General features: G+C 33.5%; 1 protein-coding gene across 1 annotated transcript; it reads left to right on the plus strand.

Moving 5' to 3' along the window:
• The first annotated feature begins 915 nt into the window (after window positions 1-915).
• Window positions 916-9,935, plus strand: LOC306773093 (uncharacterized protein). The gene is made up of 4 exons (XM_079262818.1): window positions 916-1,219; window positions 2,058-2,312; window positions 2,394-2,689; window positions 9,666-9,935. Exons 1-3 carry the CDS (start codon window positions 1,093-1,095, stop codon window positions 2,654-2,656), a joined length of 645 nt encoding a protein of 214 aa, XP_079118944.1. The 5' UTR covers window positions 916-1,092; the 3' UTR covers window positions 2,657-2,689; window positions 9,666-9,935.
• Window positions 9,936-10,956: the final 1,021 nt, after the last annotated feature.

The following is a 10,956-nucleotide window of genomic DNA, read 5'->3' on the forward strand; positions in this document are numbered from 1 at the left end:
CCCGCAGGGCCTCGGGGCCGAGATATGAGGGCCCAAAGTTGGGCCGGTAATATCGTGGGGGAGGGGCCCGGGGTCACGGGACCTCGGTTCCTGGTAGGGCCCCCTGAGATGATGATAAATCTGAAAAACCATGGCCCTGGAGGCCTTCGTTTGGGAGCGAGAGGGCTCCAAAGTTGCCAGGGGCCAAACTTTGCAGGCCTGTAGCTCAGACACGGAGTGGAGTTTTTTGGATGAAACCAATGCTGGCTTGTAGTGCTCCAGGGTCCCTCTGAGTCCTGTCCTCGGCCGGGGCCCGCAGGGCCTCGGGGCCGAGATATGAGGGCCCAAAGTTGGGCCGGTAATATCGTGGGGGAGGGGCCCGGGGTCACGGGACCTCGGTTCCTGGTAGGGCCCCCTGAGATGATGATAAATCTGAAAAACCATGGACCTGGAGGCCTTCGTTTGGGATCTAGAGGGCTCCAAAATTGTCAGGGGCCAAACTTTGCAGGCCTGTAGCTCGTACACGGAGCTGAGTGTTTGGATGAAACCAATGCTGGCTCGTAGTGCTCCAGGGTCCCTCTGAGTCCTGTCCTCGGCTGGGGCCCGCAGGGCCTCAGGGCCGAGATGTGAGGGCCCAAAGTTGGGCCGGTAATATCGTGGGGGAGGGGCCCGGGGTCACGGGACCTCGGTTCCTGGTAGAGGTGCCCTAGTGGGTCTAGAATGCAGTGGAACGGGTCCTCTGTGGCACTTGCACTGGAAACCCGGGGCCTCCAAAAATCTCAATGCCAGCTTGTCAGGGGAAAAAAGAGTACTTTCTGACCTCTGAGCAGCCCAAGAGGTGCAGTATGACTACTACTTCCAAATTTGTATCTGTTCAATGGATACAAATAGATACAAATTGGGAAGTGAGGTTAGGGGCTGGGTGAAGCACTCCCCTCTAGCCCCCCATTGAACTGCATCGGCACCCTATTGGTCCTCACAATACTGCAGCAAAGAGCATTTTGTCCTCCCACCAGCAGGTGGTGAATGTGAGTCACCCGTCTGCACACAGGAGGGAGGGGGGTCACATCCTGGAGGAGAGTAAGCACTTCCCCTTTTCAGTCAGCCGAGCACATGGTGAGGAGCAGAAGACGGCACGTTGTCTGGAGCCAGAGACGGACAGGCCACACTGCCAACACTTCCCCTGACATCCTGACAAGACTTGAGAGGAATAATTTGGACGTGAAGGACGACATTGGAGGTGAGTTTTGTCTGTTTTTCATACTTTGAACATATAGTTTGGCTGCCACAGGCCACGTGCTAGCTTGTGCAGGCCTGCTAGCCTGAGCAGGCCATGTGCAGGCTAGTAGCTTAATTATGTGGCCTGCCATTTGCAACACTTTCTATGACTACTTTGTTCGTCTGCTGATTGCTCCAGACACAGCCCTGGATGTCCAAGCTGAGTTGTGTGTCTTCACACTCAGATACTCATCTCAGCTTGGACCTCCAGGCCCTGAAACAGAGCTTCCTGCCAGAAAAAGAGTTCTGTTCCCGGGTAAAGAGTTCCTCACCTCAGCCTGGAGCTCTGGGCCCCCGGAGCAGAGCCTCATGCCCAGAAAAAGAGCTCTGTTCCTGGGTCAGGTCCTCCAGATGTCCTTTATGGCACCTCCCGGGTCCAGGCAAGGACAACTTGAAGTGGCATTGTAAAAGATAGAAATCTGGTAGTCAATGTTAATAGATAGGAATCTGGAAGTCAATGTTAATAGATAGGAATCTGGAAGTCAATGTTAATAGATAGGAATCTGGAAGTCAATGTTAATAGATAGGAATCTGGTAGTCAATGTTAATAGATAGGAATCTGGAAGTCAATGTTAATAGATAGGAATCTGGTAGTCAATGTTAATAGATAGGAATCTGGTAGTCAATGTTAATAGATAGGAATCTGGAAGTCAATGTCAATAGATAGGAATCTGGAAGTCAATGTTTACGAATTTGGAAGTTATATGTCCAGAGGTTCTGGCCCGGACATCCTCCAGATACTGAGCTCTGCTACTTTGCCAACAGGTTCTTTTGAAGACTTAAATCTGTTCTCCCACCAGCCATTTTCCCCACAGGTCTAATGAGTCAGCGCACCCCTCTACCATCCCCTGCCTCCTCCTACTCCCCCAATACCTCGTCGACCAACACGAGCACCTTATCGAGCACAAGCCTGGAAACGAGTCCGGACAAACCGGGCCGGGAACCGGTTAAGATGAGTGAGGAGGCTGCCAGCCAGACCACCAAACAGCAGGCCCCTGATGGGGATGCCAACAACAACACCAAACCGGATGGCCCTAAACCGGATCGTAAAGTGGGTGAGGAAGACACCGTAAACACCACTGGCCCATCTCGCCGCTATAAAACGCTTTCTGATCTGTCAAACTGGTTTGATGCAGAAGAGACTGGGGAAGCAGAAGGGCCGGTCCTCCAACCGGACTACAGAACGTTGCCGAGACGGGTCAAAGGTTCTGCCAAGAATCAGGGGTGGACCACCGAAAGCAGCCCTGATGCCGAACAAAACTCACCACCACTGCAGTCCCTTCATGAGCCCGAAGAGGGCCCGTACCACGTTCAGCCAGGTGGTCGACCAACCAGCCCCGTTCCAGTCGTTAAAGCAGGGGATGGAGGGTCAAAGAAAGATGGGAAAAGTTCTCGGTAGAGTCAAACATGACCCGGCCACAAATCCACTTTGGTGAGTGCAGTTTTCTTTAACTGTGACTTAGAAATACTCTGCATGTGCTATGAAATCTGCAAGGCCTTGATTTGAATCTGCATCATTACATACTTTGGTTGCTAGTCAATGTTAATAGATACAGTTTTGGAAGTCTTAGTTTTTCAATGTAAATAGATACAATTTTGGAAGTCAATGTTAATAGATACAGTTTTGGAAGTCTTAGTTTTTCAATGTAAATAGATACAATTTTGGAAGTCAATGTTAATAGATACAGTTTTGGAAGTCTTAGTTTTTCAATGTAAATAGATACAATTTTGGAAGTCAATGTTAATAGATACAATTTTGGAAGTCTTAGTTTTTCAATGTAAATAGATACAATTTTGGAAGTCAATGTTAATAGATACAGTTTTGGAAGTCAATGTTAATAGATACAGTTTTGGAAGTCAATGTTAATAGATACAGTTTTGGAAGTCTTAGTTTTTCAATGTAAATAGATACAATTTTGGAAGTCAATGTTAATAGATACAGTTTTGGAAGTCTTAGTTTTTCAATGTAAATAGATACAATTTTGGAAGTCAATGTTAATAGATACAGTTTTGGAAGTCTTAGTTTTTCAATGTAAATAGATACAATTTTGGAAGTCAATGTAAATAGATACAGTTTTGGAAGTCAATGTTAATAGATACAGTTTTGGAAGTCTTAGTTTTTCAATGTAAATAGATACAATTTTGGAAGTCTTAGTTTTTCAATGTAAATAGATACAATTTTGGAAGTCAATGTAAATAGATACAATTTTGGAAGTCAATGTTAATAGATACAGTTTTGGAAGTCTTAGTTTTTCAATGTAAATAGATACAATTTTGGAAGTCTTAGTTTTTCAATGTAAATAGATACAATTTTGGAAGTCAATGTAAATAGATACAATTTTGGAAGTCTTAGTTTTTCAATGTAAATAGATACAATTTTGGAAGTCAATGTTAATAGATACAGTTTTGGAAGTCAATGTTAATAGATACAGTTTTGGAAGTCAATGTTAATAGATACAGTTTTGGAAGTCTTAGTTTTTCAATGTAAATAGATACAATTTTGGAAGTCAATGTTAATAGATACAGTTTTGGAAGTCTTAGTTTTTCAATGTAAATAGATACAATTTTGGAAGTCAATGTAAATAGATACAATTTTGGAAGTCAATGTTAATAGATACAGTTTTGGAAGTCTTAGTTTTTCAATGTAAATAGATACAATTTTGGAAGTCTTAGTTTTTCAATGTAAATAGATACAATTTTGGAAGTCAATGTAAATAGATACAATTTTGGAAGTCTTAGTTTTTCAATGTAAATAGATACAATTTTGGAAGTCAATGTTAATAGATACAGTTTTGGAAGTCTTAGTTTTTCAATGTAAATAGATACAATTTTGGAAGTCAATGTAAATAGATACAATTTTGGAAGTCTTAGTTTTTCAATGTAAATAGATACAATTTTGGAAGTCAATGTAAATAGATACAATTTTGGAAGTCAATGTTAATAGATACAGTTTTGGAAGTCTTAGTTTTTCAATGTAAATAGATACAATTTTGGAAGTCAATGTAAATAGATACAATTTTGGAAGTCAATGTTAATAGATACAGTTTTGGAAGTCTTAGTTTTTCAATGTAAATAGATACAATTTTGGAAGTCTTAGTTTTTCAATGTAAATAGATACAATTTTGGAAGTCTTAGTTTTTCAATGTAAATAGATACAATTTTGGAAGTCAATGTAAATAGATACAATTTTGGAAGTCTTAGTTTTTCAATGTAAATAGATACAATTTTGGAAGTCAATGTTAATAGATACAGTTTTGGAAGTCTTAGTTTTTCAATGTAAATAGATACAATTTTGGAAGTCAATGTTAATAGATACAGTTTTGGAAGTCTTAGTTTTTCAATGTAAATAGATACAATTTTGGAAGTCTTAGTTTTTCAATGTAAATAGATACAATTTTGGAAGTCAATGTAAATAGATACAATTTTGGAAGTCTTAGTTTTTCAATGTAAATAGATACAATTTTGGAAGTCAATGTTAATAGATACAGTTTTGGAAGTCAATGTTAATAGATACAGTTTTGGAAGTCAATGTTAATAGATACAATTTTGGAAGTCAATGTAAATAGATACAATTTTGGAAGTCTTAGTTTTTCAATGTAAATAGATACAATTTTGGAAGTCAATGTAAATAGATACAATTTTGGAAGTCAATGTTAATAGATACAGTTTTGGAAGTCTTAGTTTTTCAATGTAAATAGATACAATTTTGGAAGTCAATGTAAATAGATACAATTTTGGAAGTCTTAGTTTTTCAATGTAAATAGATACAATTTTGGAAGTCAATGTTAATAGATACAGTTTTGGAAGTCTTAGTTTTTCAATGTAAATAGATACAATTTTGGAAGTCAATGTTAATAGATACAGTTTTGGAAGTCTTAGTTTTTCAATGTAAATAGATACAATTTTGGAAGTCAATGTTAATAGATAGTTTTGGAAGTCTTAGTTTTTCAATGTAAATAGATACAATTTTGGAAGTCAATGTAAATAGATACAATTTTGGAAGTCAATGTAAATAGATACAATTTTGGAAGTCTTAGTTTTTCAATGTAAATAGATACAATTTTGGAAGTCAATGTTAATAGATACAATTTTGGAAGTCTTAGTTTTTCAATGTAAATAGATACAATTTTGGAAGTCTTAGTTTTTCAATGTAAATAGATACAATTTTGGAAGTCTTAGTTTTTCAATGTAAATAGATACAATTTTGGAAGTCAATGTTAATAGATACAGTTTTGGAAGTCAATGTTAATAGATACAGTTTTGGAAGTCAATGTTAATAGATACAATTTTGGAAGTCAATGTAAATAGATACAATTTTGGAAGTCTTAGTTTTTCAATGTAAATAGATACAATTTTGGAAGTCAATGTAAATAGATACAATTTTGGAAGTCAATGTTAATAGATACAGTTTTGGAAGTCTTAGTTTTTCAATGTAAATAGATACAATTTTGGAAGTCAATGTAAATAGATACAATTTTGGAAGTCTTAGTTTTTCAATGTAAATAGATACAATTTTGGAAGTCAATGTTAATAGATACAGTTTTGGAAGTCTTAGTTTTTCAATGTAAATAGATACAATTTTGGAAGTCAATGTTAATAGATACAGTTTTGGAAGTCTTAGTTTTTCAATGTAAATAGATACAATTTTGGAAGTCAATGTTAATAGATACAGTTTTGGAAGTCTTAGTTTTTCAATGTAAATAGATACAATTTTGGAAGTCAATGTAAATAGATACAATTTTGGAAGTCAATGTAAATAGATACAATTTTGGAAGTCTTAGTTTTTCAATGTAAATAGATACAATTTTGGAAGTCAATGTAAATAGATACAATTTTGGAAGTCAATGTAAATAGATACAATTTTGGAAGTCAATGTAAATAGATACAATTTTGGAAGTCTTAGTTTTTCAATGTAAATAGATACAATTTTGGAAGTCAATGTAAATAGATACAATTTTGGAAGTCAATGTAAATAGATACAATTTTGGAAGTCTTAGTTTTTCAATGTAAATAGATACAATTTTGGAAGTCAATGTTAATAGATACAGTTTTGGAAGTCTTAGTTTTTCAATGTAAATAGATACAATTTTGGAAGTCAATGTTAATAGATACAGTTTTGGAAGTCTTAGTTTTTCAATGTAAATAGATACAATTTTGGAAGTCTTAGTTTTTCAATGTAAATAGATACAATTTTGGAAGTCTTAGTTTTTCAATGTAAATAGATACAATTTTGGAAGTCAATGTTAATAGATACAGTTTTGGAAGTCTTAGTTTTTCAATGTAAATAGATACAATTTTGGAAGTCAATGTTAATAGATACAGTTTTGGAAGTCTTAGTTTTTCAATGTAAATAGATACAATTTTGGAAGTCAATGTTAATAGATACAGTTTTGGAAGTCTTAGTTTTTCAATGTAAATAGATACAATTTTGGAAGTCAATGTTAATAGATACAGTTTTGGAAGTCTTAGTTTTTCAATGTAAATAGATACAATTTTGGAAGTCAATGTTAATAGATACAGTTTTGGAAGTCTTAGTTTTTCAATGTAAATAGATACAATTTTGGAAGTCAATGTTAATAGATACAGTTTTGGAAGTCTTAGTTTTTCAATGTAAATAGATACAATTTTGGAAGTCAATGTAAATAGATACAATTTTGGAAGTCTTAGTTTTTCAATGTAAATAGATACAATTTTGGAAGTCAATGTAAATAGATACAATTTTGGAAGTCTTAGTTTTTCAATGTAAATAGATACAATTTTGGAAGTCAATGTAAATAGATACAATTTTGGAAGTCAATGTAAATAGATACAATTTTGGAAGTCTTAGTTTTTCAATGTAAATAGATACAATTTTGGAAGTCTTAGTTTTTCAATGTAAATAGATACAATTTTGGAAGTCAATGTTAATAGATACAGTTTTGGAAGTCAATGTTAATAGATACAGTTTTGGAAGTCAATGTTAATAGATACAATTTTGGAAGTCAATGTAAATAGATACAATTTTGGAAGTCTTAGTTTTTCAATGTAAATAGATACAATTTTGGAAGTCAATGTAAATAGATACAATTTTGGAAGTCAATGTTAATAGATACAGTTTTGGAAGTCTTAGTTTTTCAATGTAAATAGATACAATTTTGGAAGTCAATGTAAATAGATACAATTTTGGAAGTCTTAGTTTTTCAATGTAAATAGATACAATTTTGGAAGTCAATGTTAATAGATACAGTTTTGGAAGTCTTAGTTTTTCAATGTAAATAGATACAATTTTGGAAGTCAATGTTAATAGATACAGTTTTGGAAGTCTTAGTTTTTCAATGTAAATAGATACAATTTTGGAAGTCAATGTTAATAGATACAGTTTTGGAAGTCTTAGTTTTTCAATGTAAATAGATACAATTTTGGAAGTCAATGTAAATAGATACAATTTTGGAAGTCAATGTAAATAGATACAATTTTGGAAGTCTTAGTTTTTCAATGTAAATAGATACAATTTTGGAAGTCAATGTTAATAGATACAATTTTGGAAGTCTTAGTTTTTCAATGTAAATAGATACAATTTTGGAAGTCTTAGTTTTTCAATGTAAATAGATACAATTTTGGAAGTCTTAGTTTTTCAATGTAAATAGATACAATTTTGGAAGTCAATGTTAATAGATACAGTTTTGGAAGTCTTAGTTTTTCAATGTAAATAGATACAATTTTGGAAGTCAATGTTAATAGATACAGTTTTGGAAGTCTTAGTTTTTCAATGTAAATAGATACAATTTTGGAAGTCAATGTTAATAGATACAGTTTTGGAAGTCTTAGTTTTTCAATGTAAATAGATACAATTTTGGAAGTCTTAGTTTTTCAATGTAAATAGATACAATTTTGGAAGTCTTAGTTTTTCAATGTAAATAGATACAATTTTGGAAGTCAATGTTAATAGATACAGTTTTGGAAGTCTTAGTTTTTCAATGTAAATAGATACAATTTTGGAAGTCAATGTTAATAGATACAGTTTTGGAAGTCTTAGTTTTTCAATGTAAATAGATACAATTTTGGAAGTCAATGTTAATAGATACAGTTTTGGAAGTCTTAGTTTTTCAATGTAAATAGATACAATTTTGGAAGTCAATGTTAATAGATACAGTTTTGGAAGTCTTAGTTTTTCAATGTAAATAGATACAATTTTGGAAGTCAATGTTAATAGATACAGTTTTGGAAGTCTTAGTTTTTCAATGTAAATAGATACAATTTTGGAAGTCAATGTTAATAGATACAGTTTTGGAAGTCTTAGTTTTTCAATGTAAATAGATACAATTTTGGAAGTCAATGTAAATAGATACAATTTTGGAAGTCTTAGTTTTTCAATGTAAATAGATACAATTTTGGAAGTCAATGTAAATAGATACAATTTTGGAAGTCTTAGTTTTTCAATGTAAATAGATACAATTTTGGAAGTCAATGTAAATAGATACAATTTTGGAAGTCAATGTAAATAGATACAATTTTGGAAGTCAATGTAAATAGATACAATTTTGGAAGTCTTAGTTTTTCAATGTAAATAGATACAATTTTGGAAGTCAATGTAAATAGATACAATTTTGGAAGTCAATGTAAATAGATACAATTTTGGAAGTCTTAGTTTTTCAATGTAAATAGATACAATTTTGGAAGTCAATGTTAATAGATACAGTTTTGGAAGTCTTAGTTTTTCAATGTAAATAGATACAATTTTGGAAGTCAATGTTAATAGATACAGTTTTGGAAGTCTTAGTTTTTCAATGTAAATAGATACAATTTTGGAAGTCTTAGTTTTTCAATGTAAATAGATACAATTTTGGAAGTCTTAGTTTTTCAATGTAAATAGATACAATTTTGGAAGTCAATGTTAATAGATACAGTTTTGGAAGTCTTAGTTTTTCAATGTAAATAGATACAATTTTGGAAGTCAATGTTAATAGATACAGTTTTGGAAGTCTTAGTTTTTCAATGTAAATAGATACAATTTTGGAAGTCAATGTTAATAGATACAGTTTTGGAAGTCTTAGTTTTTCAATGTAAATAGATACAATTTTGGAAGTCAATGTTAATAGATACAGTTTTGGAAGTCTTAGTTTTTCAATGTAAATAGATACAATTTTGGAAGTCAATGTTAATAAATGCAGTTTTGGAAGTGAGCGGTTTTACATGTAAATAGATACAAAATTGGAAGTCAATGTTAATAGATACAGTTTTGGAAGTGAGTGGTTTTACATGTAAGTAGATACAATTTTGGAAGTCAATGTTAATAGATACAGTTTTGGAAGTGAGTGGTTTTTCAATGTAAATAGATACAAAATTGGAAGTCAGGTTTAATACATCTTAATTTGCATTTTCCGTGTTAATGGAAAACTTTCCCTTTTTGTCTTCTTTTTTCCAACTAGTCCCCATTCGGTACTTCCAGCCGGCATCGGAGCCATCCGGTGTCCCTATTGCACCCATGTCCTCGTGTTCCAAGTGGTGCTGTATCCGATTGTTCCAGGACGATGAAAATTGCCCTCTGTGTTGCAGTCCAATAAATAAATGCCACCTTTCTTATGCCAGCTCAACAAAAATTGCCCTGTGTTGCAGTTCAATAAATAAATGCCACCTTTCTTACACCAGTTCAACAAAAATTGCCCTCTGTGTTGCAGTTCAATAAATAAATGCCACCTTTCTTACACCAGTTCAACAAAAATTGCCTTCTGTGTTGCAGTTCAATAAATAAATGGCACCTTTTTTATGCCAAGTTTAACAGTTGTGATTCTTCTCTCTGTTTTGAAATGTTAACTCTTAGTTGAATGAGCCCTCTCTCTGTTGACTTTATGTGGGAGAGAGGGACAGGGTACATTATTCCAATATCAATAGAAATTGGGAAGTCAATATCAATAGCTAACAATTAAGTCCATATTAATCAATGTAAATAGCTACAAATTTGGAAGTCCAGTGTCAGTACACACAAATTTGGAAGTCCAATGTAAATAGATATGAATTTGGAAGTCAATGTTAGCAGATACAGTTTTGGAAGTCAGTGGTTTTTCAATGTAAATAGATACAAATTTGGAAGTCCAATGTAAATAGATATGAATTTGGAAGTCAATGTTAGCAGATACAGTTTTGGAAGTCAGTGGTTTTTCAATGTAAATAGATACAAATTTGGAAGTCCAATGTAAATAGATACGAATTTGGAAGTCAATGTTAGCAGATACAGTTTTGGAAGTCTGGTTTTTCAATGTAAATAGATACAAATTTGGAAGTCCAATGTAAATAGATACAAATTTGGAAGTCCAATGTAAATAGATACGAATTTGGAAGTCAGTGGTTTTTCAATGTAAATAGATACGAATTTGGAAGTCGGCGTTAGTAGATACAGTTTTGGAAGTCAGTGGTTTTTCAATGTAAATAGATACAAATTTGGAAGTCCAATGTAAATAGATACGAATTTGGAAGTCAATGTTAGCAGATACAGTTTTGGAAGTCTGGTTTTTCAATGTAAATAGATACAAATTTGGAAGTCCAATGTAAATAGATACAAATTTGGAAGTCAATGTTAGCAGATACAGTTTTGGAAGTCAGTGGTTTTTCAATGTAAATAGATACAAATTTGGAAGTCCAATGTAAATAGATACGAATTTGGAAGTCAGTGGTTTTTCAATGTAAATAGATACGAATTTGGAAGTCGGCGTTAGTAGATAC

Source organism: Telmatherina bonti (genome assembly GCF_933228915.1).
Source record: "Telmatherina bonti genome assembly, chromosome: 23".
NCBI classification, from domain to species: Eukaryota; Metazoa; Chordata; class Actinopteri; order Atheriniformes; family Telmatherinidae; genus Telmatherina; species Telmatherina bonti.